The 24,411-nt window shown below is 57.9% G+C and overlaps 2 protein-coding genes across 6 annotated transcripts in view; one reads left to right on the top strand and one right to left on the bottom strand.

Moving 5' to 3' along the window:
• The window catches only part of FARP2 (FERM, ARH/RhoGEF and pleckstrin domain protein 2), a 117,094-nt gene extending 99,434 nt beyond the window's left edge, over nucleotides 1–17,660 (top strand). For 2 of the 3 annotated variants that reach the window (XM_032430204.1, XM_032430120.1), the window contains exons 18-29: nucleotides 2,072–2,309; nucleotides 4,861–4,991; nucleotides 9,948–10,016; nucleotides 10,639–10,728; nucleotides 13,728–13,748; nucleotides 13,951–14,033; nucleotides 14,835–14,953; nucleotides 15,398–15,540; nucleotides 16,484–16,591; nucleotides 16,843–16,994; nucleotides 17,211–17,325; nucleotides 17,547–17,660. In XM_032430204.1, coding sequence (XP_032286095.1) covers nucleotides 2,072–2,309; nucleotides 4,861–4,991; nucleotides 9,948–10,016; nucleotides 10,639–10,728; nucleotides 13,728–13,748; nucleotides 13,951–14,033; nucleotides 14,835–14,953; nucleotides 15,398–15,540; nucleotides 16,484–16,591; nucleotides 16,843–16,994; nucleotides 17,211–17,280 — 1,224 coding nt within the window. In that variant the 3' untranslated portion in view covers nucleotides 17,281–17,325; nucleotides 17,547–17,660. The remainder of the gene's footprint in view (nucleotides 1–2,071; nucleotides 2,310–4,860; nucleotides 4,992–9,947; nucleotides 10,017–10,638; nucleotides 10,729–13,727; nucleotides 13,749–13,950; nucleotides 14,034–14,834; nucleotides 14,954–15,397; nucleotides 15,541–16,483; nucleotides 16,592–16,842; nucleotides 16,995–17,210; nucleotides 17,326–17,546) is intronic. The other variant, XM_032430274.1, reaches the window with a different exon arrangement.
• A 226-nt stretch (nucleotides 17,661–17,886) lies between these two features.
• The window catches only part of STK25 (serine/threonine kinase 25), a 12,469-nt gene continuing 5,944 nt past the window's right edge, over nucleotides 17,887–24,411 (bottom strand). For all 3 annotated transcript variants that reach the window (XM_032430524.1, XM_032430381.1, XM_032430453.1), the window contains 10 exons: nucleotides 23,845–24,075; nucleotides 22,933–22,989; nucleotides 22,290–22,398; nucleotides 21,519–21,676; nucleotides 21,250–21,435; nucleotides 20,784–20,929; nucleotides 20,476–20,590; nucleotides 20,249–20,320; nucleotides 18,600–18,736; nucleotides 17,887–18,366 (listed from right to left, as the gene is read on the bottom strand). In XM_032430524.1, the coding sequence (XP_032286415.1) occupies nucleotides 18,327–18,366; nucleotides 18,600–18,736; nucleotides 20,249–20,320; nucleotides 20,476–20,590; nucleotides 20,784–20,929; nucleotides 21,250–21,435; nucleotides 21,519–21,676; nucleotides 22,290–22,398; nucleotides 22,933–22,968 (999 nt within the window). In that variant the 5' untranslated portion in view covers nucleotides 22,969–22,989; nucleotides 23,845–24,075 and the 3' untranslated portion in view covers nucleotides 17,887–18,326. The remainder of the gene's footprint in view (nucleotides 18,367–18,599; nucleotides 18,737–20,248; nucleotides 20,321–20,475; nucleotides 20,591–20,783; nucleotides 20,930–21,249; nucleotides 21,436–21,518; nucleotides 21,677–22,289; nucleotides 22,399–22,932; nucleotides 22,990–23,844; nucleotides 24,076–24,411) is intronic.

Here is a 24,411-nt window from a genome sequence, read left to right as displayed (position 1 = left end):
TCCCCTCAGGACAGCATCCCCCTCAGGACTGCATTCCCTTCAGGACAACGTTCCCCTCAGAGCAGTTTTCTCCTCAAGGCAGCATCCACCCCGTGACAGCATTCCCTCAGGACAGCATCCCCCCCAGGACAGCGTTCCTCTCAGAGCAGTTTTCTCCCCAGGACAGCATTCCCCTCAGGACTGCATCCCCCTCAGGAGTGCGTTCCCTTCAGGACAACATTCCCCTCAGAGTAGTTTTCTCTTCAGGGCAGCATCCCCCTCAGGACAGTGTTCCCCTCAGAGCAGTTTTCTCCCCAGGACAACATTCCCCTCAGGACTGCATCCCCCTCAGGAGTGCATTCCCTTCAGGACAACATTACCCTCAGCAGTTTTCTTCCCAGGACATCATTCCCCTCAGGACAGCATTCCCCTCAGAGCAGTTTTCTCCCCAGGTCAGTGTCCCCCACAGGACAGCATTCCCCACAGGACACTGTCCCCTCCAGGTCAACATTCCCCTTAGAGCAGTTTTCTCCTCAGGACAGTGTCCCCCTCAGGACAAGGTCCCCCTGAGGACAGCGTTCCCCTCAGAGCAGTTTTCTCCTTAGAACAGGATCCCCATCCCAACAGCATTCCCCCAGCGACAGCACTCCCGTCAGCTCAGCGTTCCCCTCAGGTGTCTGTTCCCATCAGGACAGCTTTTTCCTCAGGACTGCATTTCCATTAAGACTGCAGACTGTCAGGACAGAGTCCCCTCAGTCGAACCTCCCCCTCAGGACAGCATGAGAGGTTGAAGGTGCTACGGGCTGACTGCTGACCTGTGATCCACAGTGGGACGTCAGCCCCCGCCTTACCAGTCCGCATGCACTTGTTGCCCCCCTTGCTGAGCTCACCAGCCTGCAGTGGGATGTGCAGAGCCTGTCTAGGCTGGCGTTGGGGTCTCTGTCCACATACCTGCTGCCTCATAATTCAGGTTTTTTTCCTCAGAGGTGATAGGGCTCCCTCAGGTAAAGTGCCAAGGAAAGTATAAACAGAATGTCAGCGACGTGGCAGAAGCAAGATGTCCTCTCATTAGGACTAGTTGTCACAGGTGTTGAAAACAATGGGGCCAGCTGTGATTTCACTGTTCAGGGGTCTTACTCTGGCTAAACAGACCTGAGACAGGCCTGCCCCACCTGTGTGTTCATCCTGGGGCAGCCCTGCGGCATCCTGCCCAGAGACTCAACCCCACTCGCACTTCTCTGGGTTCCCAAGCCCTCATGGCCACTCACCAGACTGGCTGCCACCCCCAGCCGAGGCCTGTTGCACTTTCTACCCAATCCAGCCAGTCTCCTGACTTACTCATAGGCCCCATTCCATTCCTAGAAACCCGAAGGGCCCACAAGATCACTCAGTTGTGTCTTCAGATAGCCCTGCTCAGGGCCCCCTTTCTTAACCTGAGACTTTTTTTGGTTTTCTCAGCCAGGTGGTATATTAGTCATTTTTATTTATTCCAAAAGCACTTGCACAAATTTAAAATCAAAATTCACACAAACCTCTTTGAGGATATCATACCACAGACGTTACGTTTAGTAATACCAGTAAAACAAATTGATTTCATATTGAAACCTTCCAGGAGGTAAGGAGGGATTGGTTGGGTTTCGTATCTGTGTAAGACTCAGAATCCATGCGCGTGTGTTCTTGGATGTGTGCTGTACAAACGCTGGGCCTGACGACTCCCTCCCCGGTGACTGGGCCCAACAGCCGCTCTGCTCTGCGTGGAGGTGGGGACGTGCAGCCTCTGCAAGGGCCGAGGGCAGAGCCAGAGCAGGATCTGGTCACTCCCCACCGAGCACCGCTCACTGGCGCCTGTGAGGCAGTTTCCAGCCCTCTCAACCTCAGCCCTCCGTCTGTCAAGCACGTGCGGCGGTCCCTGGCTGTGCGTGAGCCCCGCCCTCCCGGCCCACACCTGCTGGGCCGTTCTTTGCTGTCCGGCCCCGTTGGGACTCCGGCTAGCGTGTGACATCCACGCTGGGAAGGCTGCCCAGCTGCGTGCCGGCCGACCCCCCTCTCCCACGTCTCCTGTCCTAAAGCGCCCCCCCTTGTGCCTCCACAGGAGTTTACCAGCTACTTCCAAAGGCATGATGAAGTCCTGACAGAACTGGAGAAGGCCACCAGACGCTTTAAGAAGCTAGAGGCAGTGTACAAAGAGTTTGAGCTCCAGAAAGTCTGCTACTTGCCCCTTAACTCCTTCCTGCTGAAGCCCATCCAGCGGCTGGTGCACTATCGGCTGCTGCTGGGCCGGCTGTGTGGGCGCTACGCGCCTGCGCACCCTGACTACGCCGACTGCCGCGGTGAGTGTGGGAGCTGGACCCCGGCCCCCCGGGGCTGCCCTGGCCTCGTGGTTAGGAGCCAGGGGGGCGCCAAGTGCTGGCAGCCAGCGTGGCCTCGGTGCCGGGGCCCACAGGGCTACCAGGTAGGACCTGAAGGTTGGCTTCCTTACGTGGGAAGTACAGGGTGCAAGGCCTCACCCCAGAAGGGCCCAGTACCACGGTGGTCAGCGCTGGCCTCGGCCCTCCCCTCCCGTCCAGCTGGTGGAGGGAGCGGGTCTGTGCCTGTCCTTTGGCTCTTCCACTCCGGGGCAGGGCCCCTCTCTGCTGCACATCTGAAGTGTGGGGAAGGACTCTGATCGCCTTGGAAGGGCACAGGGAGTGGCCTTCTGCTCCGAGGGGCCCCTCCACAGCACCCCCTTGTCCCCCCACCCACCCACCCAGTGCACTGGGGGTGGAGAGCAGCTCTCAGAGTGACCTGCCACCGTGGGCGTTTCTGTCCTCAAAGCCTTGGCTCTAAAACAACCGTTTGGGTCACGATGGCCTGTTAGAAGGTTCTGATCTAGATGGACTTGGTCATTTTTTGTGTTAAAGAGACAAAGGAATAAACCCTGACCTTTTAAACCTCCAGAGGATTTCTAGTTGTGTACATCTAGTGCCGGAGGTTTTTACAAGTAAGTCTACCACTGTCATTAAAAGATGAAAGATGACTTAGCTTTTCCTTCTAGCTGGTCTCCCCTAGTCCTAAAGGGGAGAAATAAGATGCTTTCTGATGGGTCATATGACATCTTCCTTTCTCATCATTCTAAAAGCAAGTGTTTTCTGTTTGCTAAGAGAAAGGATAAAATTGTCAGAAATGCTTTGAGCCATTTTAAGGGAAATCTGAAGTGCGGCGCATTTATAAAGCTCCCGCTGGCGGCGGGGTGGGTGCTACGGGCTGATGGGAGGCACGGGGGCGGGGGGGGGGGGCGCCAGTGCGAGCGGAGAAGGCTGGGCCCACTTGCCACTGGGGGGTTCCTCCTTAGTAGGACCCAGCCTGTAGGCTGATGCAAGACCCCAACAAGGTTGCATTTCTGAACGTGCTGTGTGAACTGTGAACACAACAGACGGTTGATAACCCAACAGCCTAGACGGGTTTGCTGCAGAGCCTGGCTGCCTCCGAGCCCTGGGAAAGCCACCGATGGGGGCCCCTTCCCACCTGCTCCCCTACCCATAGGCCTCAGGGAAAGCTTGAGTTTGAACCTACTGGGCAAAAGGGGGTACCTTTAGGTTGAGGTTTGAGAAGGTGGCTTTGCATCGTTGTTTTATCCTTAGTTCAGTGTTTCCCAAGGGCAGTGCCTGGCGCGGGCCAGGCGCCAAGCGTGTTGATGATCCTTCAACAGGACGATGGATCTGTGGAGACCCAGGCGCAGGTGGGCCTGGGCACATCAGTCTGGCATCAGGTCAGAAGTGCATCCCCAGATTCCAGCAGCTTCCAGTGCCAGGGCAGGGGCAGCGCGAGCCCATGTGGCAACCGAGCTTCCGGCCCCGCGCTCCACGCACATGCGGTGGCTGAGTGGTGCGGGGTGCCGTCTGAGGCAGACACGGGCTAGGCAGCCCACAGTGTCATCGATGAGCAGAGCAAAGCGAGTCTCCGCCTGACCTCGTGTCCAGACTTGAGTGGGGCCCTGAAGGACAGTAAGGCCAGATGGGGCAGGAGCTCAGGAGTGTTTACAGAGCTGACCCTGGGTCAGCCCTGTGGGAGCATCCCTGGGTGCTCCCTGGGTGTCAGCCCTGTGGGAGCATCCCTGCGGCTCTTACGGTGGTCCACTTTATGGAGGAATAACTCGCCAAAGCATGTGCTTTCTTATCTTTCTCCTCTTAAAGCCGTGAGGCAGGTGTCCTCACCCCACTGGGAGCAACCAACTTGCAGGGGCGGAGCCAAGGGGGCAGACGTTTCCTGCTGCGCCTCTTGGGACCACCAGGCACTGTGGCCAGGGTGTCAGTAGGGGTCCTGGCCGGAAGACAGCAGGTTCTCTGATGTGGTCACTGTGCTCCGGCTAAGCAGCTGATCCCAGTGTGGCCTGGTCAGGACCGCACAGACCACCCTCCATGTCTGCTTCTGTGTTCTGTCTGCATGAGTTTCCCTTTCTGATTAGAAACCTTCACATCTGTACTGGAACTGTAAGATCAGCACCTGTTCCTCCATTCGAGGAGAAAAGTACAAATGTTTTAAAGATGCAAATTATTTAGCCTCTAAACTACAGTCGGCAATTCTCCCAAAAGAACAAATACTGCTGCGCCCAGAACATGAGTTCTTCACAAAGACTCTTCTCTTTTTACCGAGCTTGAGTGTCAGCTAGTCCACCATTTGGGCTGAATAAGTCCAAGTTTCGGGTCAACTGCGGGGACCCCCACTTGCTGCACCGGCAGCTGAAAACCAAGGGTGGCAGTCCTGTGAGGAGTTGGGAGTAGAACGTTCCTTGAATTAAACCTGCCTTTTAAAATGCGAGTTCCTGTCCCAAAGGGGTGAGTGGGGGGGTTCCATCCGTGCCCACCTGCCTGGGCACCTGTACTGAGGGGTCTTTCCCCACAGATGCCCTGCAGGCCATCACAGAGGTGACCTCCACACTCCAGCACAGCCTCGCTCGGCTGGAAAACCTCCAGAAACTCACAGAGCTGCAGCGCGACTTGGTTGGCGTAGAGAATCTCATCACTCCCGGCAGGGTGAGTGACTTTGAGAAAGGTTTTTGAGATGGTCACTTCATTGTTTTGTTTTGTTTTTAAATACAGTGTTCTCTGAGTTTCAGGTGTAAAATCTAGCGGTTCAACAGTTCTGTACATGACTCAGTGCTCGTCACACTGAGTGTGCTCTAATCGCCGTCACCTGTTTCACCCATCCCCCCCACCCGCCTCCCCTCTGGTAACCATCCGTGTGTTCTCTATAGTTCAGGGTCTGTTTCTTGGTTTGCCTCTTTTTTTCCTTTGTTCATTTGTTTTGTTTCTTAAATTCCACAAAGAGTGAAATCATATGGTATTTGTCTTTCTCTGGCTGGCATATTTCACTTGGTATCATACTCTCTAGATCCATCCATGTTGATGCAAATAGCAAGATTTCATTCTTTTTTTATGGCTGGATAATATTCCATTGTACATACACCACACCTTCCTTATCGATTCATCTGTCAATGAACACTTGGGCTGCTTCCATGTCTTTGCTATTGTAAATAAGGCTGCAATTAACATAGGGGTGCATATATCTTTTCAGATTAGTGTTTTCTTTTTCTTTGGGTAAATACCCAATAGTGTGATCACTGGATCATGTGGTAATTCTATTTTAACTTTTTGAGGACCCTCCATACTGTTTTCCAGAGTGGCTGCACCAGTTTGCATTCCTACAACCTCGCCAGCACGTTGTTTCTTGTGTTTTAAAGTCGTCCTAACAGGTGTGACATGATATCTTGTTGTGGTTTCCATTTGAATTTCCCTGATGATGAGTGATGTTGAGCATCTTTTCATGTTTTTGTTGGCCATCTGTAGGTTTTCTTTGGAGAAATGTCTGTTCATGTCCTCTGGCCATTTTTAATTGGATTATTTCGTTTTGTGGTGTTAAGTTGTGTAAGTTCTTTGTGTATTTTGGATATTAACCCTTTATCAGATATGTCATTTGCAAATACTTTCTCCCATTCAGTAGGTTACTTTTGTGTTTTGTTGATTGTTTCCTCTGCTGTGCAAAAACTTATTTTGATGAAGTCCCAATAGTTTATTTTTGCTTCTGTTTCCCTTACCTCAAGAGAGGTATCTAGAAAACTGTTGCTAAGGCTGACGTCAGAGAAGTTACAGCCTGCATTATCTTCTAGGATTTTTATGGTTTCAGGTCTCACATTTAGGTCTTTAATACATATTGAATTTATTTTCCTGTATGGTGTGAGAAAGTGGTCCAGTTTCATTCTTTTGCATGTTGCTGTCCAGTTTTCCCAGCACCATTTGTTGAAGAGACCATCTTTTCCCCATTGCATATTCTTGCTTCCATTGTCAAAAATTAATTGACCGTATTAATAGTGGGTTTATTTCTGGGTTTTTCCGTTGTGTTCCGTTGATCTCTGTGTCTGTTTTTGGGCCAGTACCGTACTGTTTTGATGACTACAGCTTTGTAGTATACCTTAAACTCTGGGGTTGTGATGCCTCCAGCCTTGTCCTTTTTCATTTCATTGCATGTACCACAGAATCCACTGTGCAGTCCAGTGATCTTTAGTATATCCACAAGATTGTGCCATCGTCACCAGTAATTCCAGGACATTTTCATCCCCCCAACAAGAAAAGCTGTACCTGTTAAGTCACTCCCCACCCCCTCCCCAATCTATGGCAGCTACTCATCCACTCTTGGTGGCTTTGCCTCTCCTGGACATTTCCTATAAATGGACTCACTCTGTGGCCTTTTGTGTCTAGCTTCTTTCGCTGAGCCTCCTGTCTCCCAGGTTCTTGCTTTAGTAGGTCAGCACCTCCTTTCAGCGACTGCATCAGTTCCAGTCTCTGCACGCACCACATTCTGTTTGTCCGCTCATCTGCTGTACACTCAGGTTGCTTCCCTTTCGTGGTGATTGGGAATAATGCCGCTGTGAACATTTGTGCACAGGGCCTTGTGTGACCATGTGCTTTCAGTTCTCCTGGGTAGATACCTAGGAGTGGAGCTGCTGGGTCACATGGTAACTGTGTTTCACATTTTGAGAAGCTGCCGGTTTTCTAGTTACTGGGCAATTTTACATTCCTACCCGGAGTGTGTTAGGGATCTGGTTTCTCCATATCTTATCTTTTTGATTCTAGCCATCATGGTGGTATGTAATGGTGTCTCATTGTGGGTGTGATTTCCATTTCTCAGATGGCTAATGTCAGGTTTCTTGTCCTGTGTTTATTAGCCACTTGTGTGCCTTCTTTGGAGAAATGCCTATTCAGATCCTTTGCCTACGTTTTAATTGGGTTGTCTTTTTGCTGTTGAGTTGTGAGATTCTTTTTTTTTTTTTGTAAGATTTTTTAAAATTTATTTATTTGACAGAGAGATAGCACAAGTAGGCAGAGCGGCAGGCAGAGGGAAAGGGAGAAGCAGGCTCTCTGCTGAGCAGGGAGCCCGATGCGGGGCTCGATCCCAGGATGCTGGGATCATGACCTGAGCCGAAGGCAGCCGCTTAACCGACTGAGCCACCCAGGCGCCCCAAGTTGTGAGCTTCTTATCTATTCTGGACCCCAGACACTTAATAGGATTTGCAAATATGTCCTCCCATTTTGTGGGTTGTGTCTTCATTTTCTCAATGGTATCATTTACAACACAGAAGGTTTTTTTATTTTTATGAAGTCAAATTTACCTATTTTCTCTTGGGTGGCTTGTGCTTTAGTTGTCACAGATGAGACACCACTGCCCGGTCCACAGTATGACAATTTACCTCTATGTTTTCTTCTAGAAACTTCCTGTGTTTCAGCTCTTACATTTAGATTTGATGGTTTTGTAATTCATTTTTGTGTGGTGTGAGGTAGGGGTCCCACTTCATTTTTTTCCATGTGAATATCCAGTGCCATTTGCTGAACTGTCCATAGACACAGATGTGCAAGTTTAATTGTGAACTCTCAATCCTATTCCATGGGTCTACATATCTACACTGTCTACTTTGTCACTAATGCCTTTTTGAACTCAGTACTGTCAACAGAAGAAACCCATTTTACGGGTTGCATGAGGATGTTTCCTGTCTCAACACAAACATACATGTAATAGAGTGTGGCTGTGTTAGTCGTTTCCATGTTAGCCTTGTTAGAAGGTACAGAGAATGTGGGGTCACAAACTCAAAGAAATGAACTACACTAAAATGTACAGGAAGGTTCTGATCTCCTGGAGTTAGGGCTTTGGTTGGGTGCCAGGATAGCTCCGTTTCCTTTCTGTCCTTAACCACGGGGCTCTGAGTGGAGCTGTTGGCTGGGAGCTCCTGGAGGTCCGTAGGGCTCTCAGTACAGGTGGTTTCTCGTCGTGCCCCACCCAGTGTGTTACAGATGGTGGCCCCTGGGAATTGTCACTGAGGGGTAAGGAGAGTAGCCACAGAGGAGGGGTCGGGGTAGGCTCTCTGTGGGGCCTGGGCAGGTTGCTTCACGTCTGTGACATAGAGGGTCTTGGGGCAACAAGGGGACTGCTTGGCCCAGTGCCTTGCACAAAGTAGTTGGTATGCGAACACTTGCTGCCATTGTTGTTGTTTTTAGCTGAACTCTCTAAAAGTCCGAACCCAGGGCTACCGGTCTCCTTGTTCAATATGTGTGTCAGTCATAGACAGAAACCACACTAGTTATGTGAGCAGACGACTTTAAGAACAAGGGTTGTTAACTAGGAAGAAAGTTGATAACGAGGTATCAAAGGTAAGAAGAACTGGGAAATACCTAAGAGGCAGAATGCAGGGCCTGCCAAGGGCGGGCCCACAGTGTGGCGGGGGTGGGGTTTGAGGGAAGAGCACCCACAGGCCCGGGACACGCTCCCCTGGAGAAGGGGCTGCTGCCCAGCTGGGTCCTTGGGTCTGGGGGTTGGGGGGTCGGGTGGTGGAGCTGGCTCTGTGAGGGCAGGAACCCCTGCAAATAGGATTTGTGGCTGCAGGAAGAGGCAGGGGCTACCCACTCGCCCTCTGCCAAAGAGCAGGGTGGGGAAGGTGGGTCTGACGTCAAAGCCGCAGAAGCCTGGAGCTCAGAATCACACTCAGAATCGGGCCCGGCCCATCGTGCGCTGCTGGCGCCATGCCAGGGCACGCCATCCTCATCTCCTTTTGTCTGCAAGGCTCCTGTCAAGTTCTCCTCTCTGTGCCTCTGCTCAGTCCATTTGAGGGCTGGGGTCTTCTGGCAAGTTCTCAGGGTGTGAAGCTCGTGCTCCTACTTATCTGAAAGGACCAACAGATCGGCAGGAGAATATCTGGAAATTGTTCAAACCAGAATTCTTCAGACACTTTCCGCCAGTGGCGCGGGCAGTGAGGGGCCTAGGGGCCTGTTTTGACATCTGCGCCTTCAGGGGTGTATGTGTGGGCCTGGGCGGCGGCACTCCAGCACCAGTGGGGACGTGTGAGGCGTCCCCAAGTCCCGGCGGTACCATCAGGCCCTGGAGGGAGAGGCAGAACCTTCTCCTCTCCCTCTGTGGCCCCTGCTGGAGCTCCAGCCCCACCAGTGTCTCATCACTTTAGGTTGGAAACCTTGTGGTTTCGGGAACCCTCTCTCCACGTGCCAATGCCCGGGTGGCAGCTGACGCTCATTACCTGTCAGCGTTTGATGAGAACCAGGTGTGCTGTCCTCAGGCTGCTCTGGCCCAGTGTTTCTCAAAGCTGAACTCAGAGATCTCCGTGCCTAAGCCTTCCAGGAGCTTCCCCTCAACAAGAGCAATACCGTTTGCCTTACATGAAGGCCCTCAGCATAGCTGGCCTGTGGCGAGACGCCGCAGGTGCTCAGCAGACAGTCTGGGGACTGATGTGGATGGCCACAGCAAGCAGGCAGCAGGGAAGAGGTTGGAAAGACGTGGAGGGTCCTGGGCAGGGGGGCGCCGTCAAAGGGCCTGTGAGGGGCTCGGAGAAGCATAAACAGTGACATCAGCCTGGCCCTCAGCCCCGCCAGCCCACCACCCACGGAAGCGGCCTGGGACTGGCACCAAAGGACCTCCTCTCTCTCTTTCAGGAGTTTATCCGCGAGGGCTGCCTTCACAAGCTCACCAAGAAGGGCCTGCAGCAGAGGATGTTCTTTCTGGTAGGTGGGATGAGTGTGGTTCTGTTAGGGGAGCCAAGGCTGTGGTCCAGGCGAGCGGCCCCAAGTCAGCCAGCCAGGTGAGGACCGCAGAGAACACTGCCAGCGAGGTGCCATCCTCACTGGGTATTCTGGGCGCCTGTCTGCGGGACCCTCAGAAAGCCAGAAGATAGCAAATCCAAGTCCCTGTTGCCGCAGGAATGTTATGCTGAGCATTGGCTTTGCCATGGAGAGCCGAGGCCCTCCCAGCGGGGACCCTCGATCCCTTCCTTGTGCCAGTTAGTCGACTCAAGCCTGAGCCATCCTGGCTGAGGGGATGGACCAGCCAGAACTCCCCACTGCCTCTAGCTGGCGGGTGCTGGGCGCTGGCCCAAGAGACCTGCTGACTCACGGGGTTACTAGCTACCTCTTGTCAAAATAATTTAACTTTTTAAAAAATATTTATTGGAGCGAGAGAGAGAAAGCATGGAGGGGAAGGGCAGAGGGAGAGAGAAACTGAAGCAGACTCCAACCTGAGCACAGAAGCCGACGTGGGGCTCCATCTCACGACCCTGAGATCACGACCTGAGCTGAAACCAATGACTATTAGACATTGAAACTTGTCACTTAAAGCCTCCCGTCTCAGTTCTCAGACATGCTGCTGTACACAAGCAAAGGTGTGACGGGCACCAGCCACTTCCGGATCCGGGGCCTCCTTCCCCTCCGCGGCATGCTGGTGAGTGCTCGGGCGCCATGCTGGTTCTTCTCAGGCCGCCGTGGTTACTGTTCCTGGTGCTCCACGGGCCCTGCCTGCTGCCTCAGCCCCTGAGGACGAGGCCCCGGCTCACATGTCCACCTCCCCCGGGGAGCCTGGCCTTCAGGAGGAGGCGCAATGAAAGATCCCAGTTGGGCGCTTGGGAGGGTGGAGCTGACACAGCTTCTGAAAGAGAAACCTGAACCACTAATTCTAAAGACTATAGAGCCTTTCTCTGTTCTTGTGCTTCTATCTCTTCCTATAAGAGCAACTGTGTTCCCTTTCTGTCACCCTAACTAGTTGTCTCACACACATGCATGTGCACACGCACACCTTCAAAGTGGCAAGACAGCACCACGGACAAGTGAGGAAGGCTGCGGTTCGGGGCTGGGCTCGGGTCTCCCCTCCGCGTTGTGTGAGCTGCCGGGGGGACAGGTCCCATTCCACCCGTGCGCTGCCGTAGCAGGCCTGGGCCATCGACGACCCTGTTGCACAGCGAGCCCTCTGTCCATGCCACATACCTGTCACACGTCCATGTCACAGGTTCGACAGGACGCTTTGTGTCGTCTCTGACAAGCCCTTTGTTTTCACGTGACCCAGTTCCTCAGCCTTACCCTTTGTGCTCAGTGCTTTCCGTGGCCTGACAGAGACCCTGCTTGAAGGTCACAGAGAAACTCCTACACACACATTGACTCATTCTCCATTTGCCCTTGAGTGTAGACCTGCACTCAGCCTGGAACCCATCTTTGGGAACAGTAAAGAAAGGAGGCCAAGTTCAGGTTTTTGACAGGAAGCCCCCAGTCCAGGTGTCCACGGGTGGGGGGTCAGACCCCACTCTGTTCTGTTACACTTGGCCAGTCTGCCTCAATTTCTACCGCCTTCTTCAAGGGTACCTTCCGTGCTTAGCCCTCCATGGTCCTCGGCACTATCCCTCCTTCCACTGGGCACCCGAGCCTTCGGCAGGCGTAACATTTGGTTCAGCTTTTTTAACCCTCAGCAAAAAGGGGGCCTGTTTGAATGGCACGTCTGCCATCGCCAGAAGCACACCCCATCTGTTCTAAAGTATACTTTTTAAAAATGATACTTTCATCATAGAAAAAAACTGAAAATATAAAATAAAAATCACTCATGACTGGACCACCTAGTAATACACACTGTGGGCATTCTGCGACACGCCCTTCGGTCTTCGGAGGTAACGGATATTCTTGGCGGCCACGCAGTTCATTGCTAACGTCTCCTGTGCTTGTAACCCAGGAGCTCTGTGTTCATTTCGAGGAGATGAGCAGCAGGCTGGCAAGCCAGACTCCAGCTTTCCTATTTCCCTACACTGGACATTTTGGCTCCATTTAGTTTTTCAGAATTAGAAATGACACCATTGGATCTCTTTCGACACATCCTTACCTACGCCTAAAACATACTGTTTGAGCAGCGGATACACCGGCTTTTGAGTCTCTGAACAGGACCGTGAGTCACCGCTGCAGCACCTGCCCCAGCCGACCTTCCCACTCAGTGCGTCCGAACCTGTCTTCCCACAGCCTGGGGTGGGGGAGCACGGGGCGTTCACCCCTCACCCTCCGCCGTTTGGTGAGGGCACAGCCCTTGGCGGTCAGTGAGGCTGACGGAGTCCGTGTCTCCTGGAGTCTGGGGCCTCCCCCTGGGGTGGCGCCCAGGCATGTCTGTCACTCTAGTCTCTATTTATAGACACCAGCCTGCTCTCAGGGGTCCCAGATACTTTCTCCAGTTTGTAATTCTTTTTTATGTTTCCTACAGTTTGGTTTTATCTTGTAGAATTGAAACCCCCCTGGACAGACACTGTTGTCTTACTCCTGGGACAGCATCTGGCAGAGAGGGCCCCACAAATACCTGTTCAAGGAGGGAAATCAGACATCCCTGTAGTCCTCGTCCAGCTTTTGAGTGCAGACTCCAAAGTCCTTCCCCACACCAAGATCATATTGGCACCTTTTTCTTCTGACACATGTACAGTTTGATTTTTCTTACTGCATAAACTGTCTCCGCGTGTGTCCCTGGGTGGCTGGACTGGGCCGCACCACTTGCTTTCCCCCGTCCGTGCAGCTGCCCTCCTCATGGCAACAGTTCCCGCCTTCACGCTTGGGGTTCTTTCTGGGCCTTCTATTCCATCTCTGCGCCACCATCCGTCCACATTCTCCTGAGTCATGTGTTGTGTGGAAGAGTCGCTATGTGGGGGAATAAGCATGTCCCTTACTTGTCCTTTTTAAAAAGTGCTTTGTGCTCTCAAGTATTTAATTCTCAAGTATTTAATTCTAATAAATAAACTTAGGAATCATTTGGACAAATTCCTTCAAAAAACAGCACTCAGATTTCTATTGAAATCGCATTACATTTACATGCTAACTCAGGGTAAGGGAAGACAAACATCTTGACCTTTTCTTGCTGGCCACTGCTCCTGCTCATTTCGGATCGTGCGTGCCCCACGAGGCTCCATGGTTGGTGTCTCCTGGGCCCCGCGCAGGCCAACTGTCCATCCTGGGGCCGCCTGTAACTGGCTGGTCCCGGGGGACAGACAGCCGGCCCTCATCCTGAACACAGAGGGAAGGGCGACAGGTCTTGGCTTCAGAAAGAGGACCTCTTTCGTGTTTACATCTTCCTCGTGTTTCTATCTAAGAGATACTATCAGAAATCACACGTTGGATTTTAGCAAAGGTGTGTGCAGCATGTAGAGCTGTCCGCCCCTTCCCTGTGGACTCAAGGACAGGGTTGAAGCACCCTTGCATTCCTAGAACCTTACTTGGTCCTGGGACAATTTCCTGTCTGTGCTTTAGGCTGGGTTAGGTAGTATTTTATTTGGGAGTTATTTCAGTCACTTAACACTGAGAGCAGTCGTGTAGGTTTTTCTTTGAATCTAACTGTTAGGTTTTGGTACCAGGTTTATAAAGTGAATTGTCCAATTCCCTTTTTAATAATGGAAATGCTCAATATTTTTTCCTGTGCTTGACTTTCAGCTAATAGTGCTGGACCCACCGGTGAGTAGTTGGGTGCCCTGTGGCCCACAGCTCACCCAGCTGGGTGGCAGGTGCCATGGCGTGGGGATCCCCGTGCCTCCTGTAGCCCCTCGTAGTCAGCGTAGACTCGCACAGGGCTTCCACGGCGCCTGTGTCGTGCTGCAAGCACGGGTCCCGCCCGCCCTGCGCTAGCTCCGGACGTTTGCCTCTTCTCCCGCCGCAGGTTGAAGAAGGCGAGCCTGAATGCTCTGTTCCGCACTGTTTCACCATTTGTGCAGCACAGAAAACGGTCGTGGTGGCAGCCAGGTACGAGCTTTCCACGCCTGCCTCTGGTGGGCCCCGCTTCAGTTGTGTGACCAGGGGAGAGCAGCTTCTCCTTGGGTGGGAAGCTTGTGACCACTGAGAATGTCCGCACAGAGCGGCCCCCGAGCCTCAGTCCACGGCACTGGACCAGGGGCAGCCTGCGCGCACCAGCAGTCTCCCGGGCACGCGCACTGAGGCACCCTCAAGTCCGGGGGAGGGCCTGCAGGGCAGCCACACCAGGGCCGTCTCACCTGCATCCTGTCCCCACAGCAGGGCTGTAACTTGGTAGCAGCCACTTTTCCCAAATCACGTCGGCGGGGAGGAGGCCTGAGCCCAATGGTGAGCAGGCGGCTCAGCCTCTCCCCTATGGGAGCCGGGGGTCCCCAGCACCTTCCCGGGGGCAGAGGCTATCCTCCTCCTGGGTGGGCACCTGGCTCTCAGCTCCCACCCTGCCGTGTCCTGACTGACGTCCTGGCTGATGGCAGCGAGCACGGGACACGAGCGCCCCCCGCAGCCTGGGCACCTGGACAGGAACCAGCGACCAGCCCTGTACCTCGGCACCAGAGACTCCAAAGTCCTTGTTTCGGGAACCAACCCCCCTTACAGAAGCCCCCGTCCCAGCGCTGAGGGGCTGCCTTCCCTCCTCTGCCGCCCCCGACAGCTCCCTAGGGGATGCGGGCTGGGCCCCCAGCGGCATTCCCGACAGCCCCCGGGCCCACAGCGCAGGGCACTCCGACCGTCTGTCTTGCTCTGAGGAGCTGGCGGCCCTGCCGAGCCGGCTCTGAGCCTCGGCCCTCCCCCCAGCACTCGCCTGGAAAAGGAGAAGTGGCTGTGTGACCTGAACACCGCCATCGACGCGGCCAAGAGCGGGAGTGACCAATCCCTGGCGCTGCCGGGCGGCGTGGTGTGCGCTCCTCCCTACAGTGAGTTGCCCCTGTGGAACCCCCTGTGCACCTAAGCAAGCTTCTCCACAAAGCCCTTTTGTTTTGGAGAGCGTGAGCGGGGAGGAGGGAGGGGGCCGAGTGAGGAGCCGGGAGCCCAACGTGGGCCTCGACCTCACGACCCTGAGATCGTGACCTGAGCCGAAGAGTCGGGACGCTCCGACTGAGCCACCCAGGCGCCCCTACAAATCCATTTTCTTGGTCACAGGCCTCCTGCTAGAGCCCATGTGCTCTCCTTCCACAAGGAATGTTCTGGGCCCCCCTGGGGTGGGGAGGGACCAGGAGGGACAGCGAGCTCCTCTGGCAGAAGCACATGGTGTGGGCCCTGGGCCCTAGGGCTCCCTGGTTCCCCAGGCCCAGCCCCTCTGCTGAGCACCAGACCAAGGGCACCCCGGGCCCTACCCGCCCCCTGGGCTCCTCCCCCAGGATCCTCTGAGGAGGTCGCTCTGGAGCAGGAGTCCGAAGGGGCCCTGGAGGGGCAGGGCCAGCACCGGGCCAACACCACGGTGCACGTGTGCTGGTACCGCAACACCAGCGTCTCCAGAGCGGACCACAGCGCAGCTGTCGAGGTATGGCTGCCGCGGGCGCCCTCCGCTTGTGCGGGCTAACGGGCGGGGCGCGGGGGTCGCTCTCCTGCCCTGTCCCCGTGGGCAGGAAGCCAGGTAGGCAAGTCCCCTCTGGCAAAGCGGCCCAGGCGGCCACCAGGCTGCGGGCTGACCGTCCCCGCGAGCCCAGCTCTGAGCCGCGCGTGCGTGAGGATCCAGGGGGTAGGATCCCCAGGGTTCTCTGGAAAGGGCTCGTCTCACAGCGGCTGCTGCCTCCCCTCCAGCACCTGGAGTAGCCGCTTTGGACTCCAGCCCTTCAGCCCTCAGGCTGCCTCCCACTCTGGGGGGGGGGGGGGTCCGAGTTCCTGTCACACCCCGGGCGGCAGCAGCAGTGCCAGGTGAGGAAGCCTCCAGAGCCCTGGGCTCACGCCGCAGCTGGGGCCCGGCATGCACGCAGGCCCCACGAGCCTGGGGACGGGCACAGTGGCAGGGCGCCCGTGGGCACTAGCCCTGACACGGGGCCCATGTGCCTTGCCCCACAGGGAGGGTTAGGAGGAGACAGTAGGGTCACTGGGCCACAGGGTGGCCATCCCTGGGTCAGGACTCCAGCCTCCTCACAGCCCGGGGCAGAGGGCAGCTCACTCCTAATCCTGCTGGCGTGGACGCCACGCTCAGGGCCGGGAGCTGGGGCGTCTTGTCAGAACTGCGTTTACTTGGCTCCGTGTGGTCTGTGTTGGGTCACGGCTGGAATCACTAAATAGGGAAAAGAAACGTAGTGTTCTTCTACTTAGCGCCTGGGATTTCATTCTCCAGAGTTTTAAATCTCCTTCCGTTAGACAAACAGGCCGACAGGCCCAGAGCAGAGCAAGGCCGTAGGGGCCGACGTTGCATTCTGGGGGAGCAGGCGCTACTCTGCGTGGAGTCCTAGGACACGGACCGGGTCCGGTGGCTTTTTCTTTTCTTGCAGAATCAGCTTTCAGGGTATCTGCTGAGAAAATTCAAGAATAGTAACGGCTGGCAGAAGCTCTGGGTGGTCTTTACCAATTTCTGTTTGTTCTTCTACAAAACTCATCAGGTACAGGTGCTTGGGGGGGGAGGAGGGCCGGGGGGGGGGCAGAGGGGCGGGGGGGGGGGGGGCTGTGCCCCTGTCGCTGGCAGACGGCGGCCCCTGCTAGCCGCGACTCTTCCACTTCAGGGGAGGGTGGTCTTCCGGCTCCTTGACCGGCTCCCCCAGGGCTCCCCAGGCCCCAGCGTGGGGAGGGCGGGCCATCAGGACAGGGCCGGGTGGCGGGGACAGCACCTGCAGAGCTGCATGCCACCTCGCAGGACGACTACCCCCTGGCCAGCCTCCCGCTGCTGGGCTACAGCGTGAGTGTCCCCAAGGAGGCTGATGGCGTCCACAAGCAGCACGTCTTCAAGCTCCAGTTCAAATCCCACGTCTACTTCTTCCGAGCTGAGAGCAAGTACACGTTTGGGAGGTAATCCTGGGGTCTGCCGCCGTCCCCTGGGGTCCCCTGCTGCTGCTGAGCACGGCTTCCAGGGTTTTCGCCGGTCCTTGCTTTGTCCCATTCACTCCATGTCTGGGGTTGTCCTTGGGAAGAAACTTGAGCACAAGGCCACGGGTATGACGAGAGCATCCCTTGACTCCCAAGTGAACATCTTGGGAGCTTCTGATGGTCCCACCTCTGCTCTAGGTGGATGGAGGTGATTGAGAGAGCCGGCAGCTCACCTGGGAGGGCCAGGCGTCCCGAGGAAGAGGCATGAAGCCCATCCTGCCCGACGAGGACAGAGCCGAGGAAGCAGAGCTGGGTCAGCACTTCCCCCGCAACTGCATGTCCCAGCGTCCCCAGCATAGGATGGGGGGTGCGGTAGGATGGTGTGCGGGGGGGAAGCCTCGGTGACCTCTGGGAGGGGCAGCATCCCCTCAGCCCCGTGGGCACCAGGAGGATCCCACACGCACGTGAAACTGCAGGCCCAGCTCGGGGTGGAGCAAGCCCCGTGCTCATCCGCCCTCCCCTCTCCCCGAGCAGCGCCTGCTGAGGACTGCCCTAGAACAGGACCCCGCGACACGTGCTGCACACAGGCCCAGCAGAAGCCACTGTGGTGCCCGCCCCGCAGACCTCTGCAGAAGGGGAAACCAAAGTTCCCCCAAGGGCCTCTAATTTATTAGTTCCCAGTGTTTCCTAACAAACTGGAAGTGAACGGACACGAGCTCTGTTCGTTCGTGCTAACGTGCTTGCGGGTGCCAGATAAAGGGCTTCTCCCCGCACCCTGCGTGCCACCCTGCCCTCTGCCAGCGGCCCCGCGGTCCCCATGTGCCGGGACAAGGACTCAGAAGCCAGGAACCGGGCCCCACCCACCACCAGCATCTCTCCAATTCAGGTCTTTATTCAAAGTGGCAGGAGCCTCTCCATGTTCTATGAAAACTAACACCTTAACTTCAGAACATTTAGGGAAGCGAGGAAGTTCATTTTCTTTAAAAAAAAAAAACAAAACAAAACACAACCAGTTCTGGCTGACTCGAGTACTTTGGAGACGCGGTACCTGATCCGACACCAGCAGGCCAATCTACGACCCGCGTGGCCACCGCGGGCCCCCGGGCAGGGGAGGAGGCGGACGGGCCGACAGTCCCTGCTCCTCAGTCCAGGGCGCCACGGGGTTCGCCGCCCCGCTGCCGGGAGGGGGCGGAGGCTGTGACCGGGCAGCGAGGCCCACGTGGCCGCAGCAGCCCAGGGGTTCCCAGTCAGCCCCGGCCCGACGAGCTCCGCACAAAGACCCTTCTCCCCACGCTCCACGAGCAGCCGCGCCCTTCAGCGGGTTGACGTCAGGTGGTTTCTGCTGTGCGAAAACCTGCGGAGAAGAAGCCTGGCCTGGAGCGCAGACCGGGCAGGCCGCCGCCGGGGAGCGGGCAGTGGGCGGCCGCACAGGGCGGGCCGCAGGCTCGGGGCCCCGGGTGCCCGCCGAGCGGGCGGCCTGCTCTCTGAATCGAGCCCGTGGGCACAGCCGCTAAAGGCAAGCAGGCCGCAGGTACGACGGAGAGTGGGGAGATGCGCACAGCCTCATCTCCAGCGGGAGGGCCTCACCTCTGCACCCGCTCCACCAGGTGAGCCATCAGCTTGTCCGAGATGCCAGGACAGGACTCCTCAGCCAGGCTGAAGGCGTTCTCCAGCTCCTCCAGCGCCCCCACGCCCCCGCCGCTCTGCTTGTGCTTCTCCTTGAGCTGCAGAGAGACCCCCGTGCGCCTCAGCCGTGAGCTCCCGCCCGTCCCCGGGGCCTGCATCTGCGGGACCCAGCGCACCGCGCCTCCTCCTGCACCAGAGACCTGGCGGTCCTTCCACCACAGGCCGGCTGGGCTGGGTCCCACCAAGTCCCGAGGCTCTGGTGAGGGACGGAGCCAGAGCCCAGGGCGCCGGGGAAGGCCGGTGCTGCCCCGCCCCCGCGCCCCAGGCAATCTCAGGTCGTGGTTCCCCGTGGTTCTCAAGAGGGGTCGCTACCGGCCACGGCCACTCACGCTGGGGCGGGCCAGGCTAACCACGTGGCTTCCTCCCAACTGAGGGTCACAGAAGCTCAAAACCCCAAGTGCCCCGCACGGCCAGATCCAGACAACCTGACCCCTGGCCTCCCGACCACCCACGCGGTGGGAACCGGATGGAGGATCCCCGCCCTCCAGCCGACCTGGCAGGCAGCAGTTAGAGACCGGTCAGCCCCGTGCTCCTGCCGCACGCCTCACAGAAACAAAAAGGGAAAGAGCCTGTGTGCCTCCCAGGGCACCCTGTCCAGCAGCCTCGACCTCAGGCCCAGCCCACAGAATCAGGAGCCTCGGGGTGCACCTGACCAGCTGGATGAAGCCATGCTCGCCGCCCCCCTCCTCCCCACGCACGTGCAGGGGCTCCAGCGGCCCACGGCCCCACCCCCACACGTCCCTCAAAGCCCACGCCACCCGCTCAGCGGCCCAGGGCGCTAGCGGCCCTGGCCCGCCCCTCTGACACTCTGCCACCTCCCTCCTGGCCCTGCCTCGCTGCCAGCGTGGGCACATGTCCCAGCTGAGCCCCACAAGCTCCGGGCGCCTAGCCTGTGACGGTCCCTCTCTTGCCACCTCCCCTCTCTAAGCTCCCCCCTTGCATTCCAGGCCCCTCTGGGTACCCAGATGCCCCTCCACCCCACCACTTCCCTCGGACAGGCTCTCAGCATCCCGTGCTCGCTCCCTGGGCTCCGGGTGCTGCTGTCACCTGGGTGGGAACCAGGCCTATGACCGGGGCGTGGGGTACCTGGCTGCATCGTATTCCTGGGGTGTTACCAATCACCCATCAGCAGGTGACACGAAGGGGGACAGGACCACTGGGGAGTCACCCTTGAGGCCTCCCTGCCCTGGGCCGGACATCCAACACCGAGAACTGAGCCTCCCAGGCTCTCTAAACAGGTGATCGTCCCGTGTTTATAATTCAAAATAAAAGGTCACAGAACACTAGTTTTGTTCAAGGACCCCAACAGGCTGAGAACTCGGGAAGGTCACATGAAGGTACTTTGTCCCAACCACTTCTCCTTTGCTCAGAAAGCCTGGCCCCCAGATCCGGGCCCAACCACAGTGGGTTCCGAGGGGCCCGGAAACCCCACACACAGGGTGGGCTGGTGGCACCCCTCACTGTAAACCTTGTGTAACACTGCGTGGGAAGTGTCCGCAGGGCAGCACCACGGCCCTCGGCCCCAGGGACCTCCCTGGCCCGGCCCTCACCTCTCCAAAGACAGGCCGGACCAGCGTGGACAGGCACTGGGACCTCGGCTGCCTCTTGATGGGCTCCGCAGACTGCAAGGTCAAAGCGAGAGCAGGGTGAGCAGGGCAGAGGAAAGAGTGCGCACCCAGGGGGCAGGCGTGCTCCCTCCCCGTTTCCGTGAAAGCACCCACGCCAGGGTAACCACCACCCCCAGAAGCAACCCCCCACCCTCCTGCCCAGGTCAGACCTTCTGGGGACCGTGCAGGGCTGTCCCCTTGTGCAGCTTGCTGTGCGGGCTTGGCCGGATGGTGGGGGGGAACGTCCAGATGGGACCCTGCTCTCCGTCCTCAGCATCTGCATCACTGGGGAGGAAGGCGAAGGGTTGTGAGGGCCCTGGGGGCTGGGATTTGGGAGTCCCAAGGCCCACACCTTGTCTAGCCTCCCATTTATTTTAGAGGCCACCTCATAGCCCTAAAGGCTAAGTAGGCCCGCCTGCGCTTCAGGGGCCCGTGGCCCCAGGCCGTGAGGGTGTGCGCCGTCCCGAAGGGCCCCTACATGTCCGAGTCCTCGGAGCTGGACTCCTCGCCGTGCCCTTCCGACTTCCAGCGCTTGTAGCGGTCGATGAGCTCGGTGAGGAAGGAGGTCTTCTTGGTGTAGCGTGTGATGAATTTGTGCTTCAGGAGCTCCTTGGCAGTGGGCCGCTGCCGGGGAAAAGGACGCAGGTCACCCGGCACCAGGGACAGCTGAGCTCTGCCTTCAGGCCCTGGAGATCAGTGCTCCCCAGGGAACCCAGTGGGAGGAGGCAACCAGGAGGCTGGGGGGAGAAGCCCCCCTAGAGCTAAGCCGCTGGTGGGTCCCACCCTAGGATCAGGAGGGGCTTGGAGCAGGGGGACACCTGGCACAGGGAAGGGGCCTCAGGCCCACTCACCTCCCACGGGGCCTGGTTCCCAAGCAGCCCCACCCAGCCCGCCCCATGGAGCCAGGGCCCCAGGAGCCAGCGCCACCACGGGACAGGGCTTACGAATCGGGGGTCTTTGTTGAGGCAGGCCTCCACAAACTCCTTGAAGGGCTTGCTATGGTGGCCCTCCAGGGTGGGCGGGCTGTTCTTGGGGATCAGGAACAGGACACGCATGGGGTGGAGGTCTGAGTTCGGAGGCTCGCCCTTGGCCAGCTCGATGGCTGTGATCCCCAACGACCAGATGTCGGCCTGGACAGAGACCCGCACAGGACCGTGGCTGCCGGGGGCTCCCGCTGTGCTGCAGCCACCCTCCTACCCACCTGCGTGCCCACCTTAAAGTCATAGGCCGACTGCTTGATGACCTCCGGTGCCATCCAGAAGGGGGTGCCCACAAACGTGTTCCTCTTGATCTGCGTGTCTGTGAGCTGCCCCGCCACCCCGAAGTCTGCCAGCTTCACGTCCCCCTGCTCCGAGAGCAGCACGTTGGCGGCTGCTCGACAAAGGACAGCAGGTGTCACCCTCAGCACCAGGCAGGGCCCCAGCCTGCACGCAGCTGCCCGAGGAAGCACAAGGCCACCTGGGGACACAAGCGCATCTGATTCAGGGACCTTAGCTTTCCTCTCCAGCCAGTGGGCCGGACACCCAGGACCAGAGGCACTGCGGGGGGGGGGGGGGGAGCTGCAAGCACGGGGGGCCCACCTGGGCGCCCCCCAGCACGAGCTCCGGGGCCCCCCCAGGGTTTGCCTCTCATAACAGAGCCCAAGAGCAGAGCCACGGCGCGGCAGGCAGAGGGGACTCTGACCCTTGGCCTCACGCTCCCACAGGGTGGGGTGGCTCAGACCCACAGCTGATGCTCGGATGGGGGACCACGAGCAAGGATCGTCCCTTCTCACACGAGGTACAGAGCTAGCGTCTGCACCATACAGGGACAGGCGACTACCTTCTATCCGGCAGAACTGCTCGGTTTCCGGCAGCAGCAGAGAGCACAGGCCAGAAGCGCTGAGCTACAGGGTCCCGGGCAAGCAGCACCCCCAGCCGCACACCCCGCCCAGCGACCTGCCACCTCCCACCGCGGCGCTACCAGGGTCGGGGGGCACAGGGACCTTTGATGTCTCGGTGGATCTTGCGCTCCGAGTGCAAGTAGTCCAGGCCCTTCAGGATCTCCCGCAGGATGGTGGCGATGTAGGTCTCCTCCAGCGGCCCGGGTTTAAGCTGCAGGCAGAGGAGGGCCTCAGGCACCCCCAAACACAGACCAGCCCTTCCTTCCACGCCACTCCAGACCCACCGCCAGGGCCCTAACTCGACCACCTCTCTACCAGGGGAGGGGCCCTGCGGACAGCGGGGACCTCTTGTTCCCTTAACAGCTCCTGATTAAACAAAGCTCCGTGTGCTGAGTCAGGTGGGAGTGGGGGAGGTTCTCGAGAGCGCGGACACTGCTCTCTTCTTTGTTGCAAAGGGGGTCCCAGCCACACTGCCGAGCCTGTCTGCCTGGGGGCCCCCACCTCACCTGCACCCTACAGGCCCCGGACCCCTCAGCACAAGCAGTGGAAGGGGACTGCAAACAGCAGTTCGTTTTTTGGCTTAGATGGCTCCTAAATAATACATAATACACCAGAACGGCGAAGGAGAGGCCACGGGGCCTCAGACAGTGGGTCCAGGGGTGCTGGCGGCACAGCCCCCACAGCAACCCCCTCCTGTCTGCTCCTGCCCACGGCAAGCTGCCCGCTGCTGCGGCCTACACCTCACCAGGTCCAGCGCAGAACCGCCGCCCAGATACTCCATGATGATCCACAGCTTCGTGCTCTGGGACCAGAGGAACACCTGTCAGCACGGGGCAGAGAGCAAAGGGGCACAGCCGGGCCAAGGCCCCAGGACACACCCTCCCCAGCAGGGGTCCCTGAATCAGACGCGCTTGTGTACGAGCAGGTACAGGGACTTCCAGGGTCCCGCAGCTCCAACCGCATGAACACCGGGCATTATCACCCTCCACAAAGGGGCCCCAGCAGCCCTGTCCAGCTCCCCTCCTATCAGACCCCCAATGCAACCACTTTGCAGACAGACCAGTGGCCGAGTCCCCTACGCCCACACCCCATCAAAAACCAGGCCGGGAAGACGGCAAGCCCAGCCAGCACTCGGGCTCCCTGCACCTGCACCCCAAGCATCCCCCTCCCCCCGGGCAGGCCCCCCAGGAGCTGACACTGGGCTCCGGCTGCAGGGGCTGCAGAGTGCCCCCGGCAGGGCCCAGACACTGTCCCACAGGGGCTGCCCCAGCCCTGGGAGACGCCCACAGCCAGGCGAGGGGTCACCACGACCCTTCAGAGCTAACTAGACCCCACTCACATCCTACACGCCCACCTGGCCCTTGGGACGGCTGTTTCTGGGGGACCCACTCCACCGTGAAGATGGGTCTGTGTTCAACTACTGGGGTCCCTCACCCTTCAGACCAGGCCTCTCTGCCCCACTGTCCCCCCGGGGGGCAGACCCAGCCCAGGCCTTCTGAGCAGGTACAGGGACTTCCAGGGTCCCGCAGCTCCAACCGCATGAACACCGGGCATTATCACCCCACCTCTCCGGACGCAGGCCGGGCTGGGGGCGGCTGCCGCCGGCATCTACCGACGCAGGCCCAGCACAGAGCAAGCCCTGCCCACCCCCAGGCACCTTCAGGTAGGAGCCGAAGTAGCGGGTGATATACGGGCTGTCGCACTGGCTAAGCACAGTGATTTCCTGCTGAATGTCCTCGATCTCATCCTCGGCCTCCTCCAGGTCGATGATCTTGATGGCCACCACCTCCTTGGTGCGGTGGTCAATCCCCTTGTACACCTCCCCGAAAGAGCCCTTGCCGATACGGTCCAGCTTGGTGAAGAGCTCCTCGGGGTCCACGCGTGAGTGCTGCAGGGACACGGGGCGGGCAGCCCGTCAGGGGAGTGGGACGGGCCAAGGTGACCATCCCCAAAACGAGGAGCCAGGGAGCTCACCCGCATTCTCTTCTCCTTTCTTCTTTTATCCCTTTTTGTTCAGGAAAACTAAATGTACCCTCCACACAGAGGAAAAGATCCTCCGAGAGCAGAAAGGCCCGGGCACTAGGCAAGGGATAGGTCATGGAGCAGGTGGAAGGACGTTGGGGACAGCGAGGCTATCCCGTACGGCCGTGGGAACGGTGGGGACGGCGAGGCTATCCCGTACAACTGTGGGGACGGCGAGGCTATCCCGTACGACCGTGGGGAC

Source organism: Phoca vitulina, unplaced genomic scaffold (genome assembly GCF_004348235.1).
Source record: "Phoca vitulina isolate PV1807 unplaced genomic scaffold, GSC_HSeal_1.0 scaffold1, whole genome shotgun sequence".
Classification (NCBI taxonomy): Eukaryota; Metazoa; Chordata; class Mammalia; order Carnivora; family Phocidae; genus Phoca; species Phoca vitulina.
The sequence above is the reverse complement of the archived record's forward strand: the minus strand, read 5'-3'. Positions and strand labels throughout refer to the sequence as shown.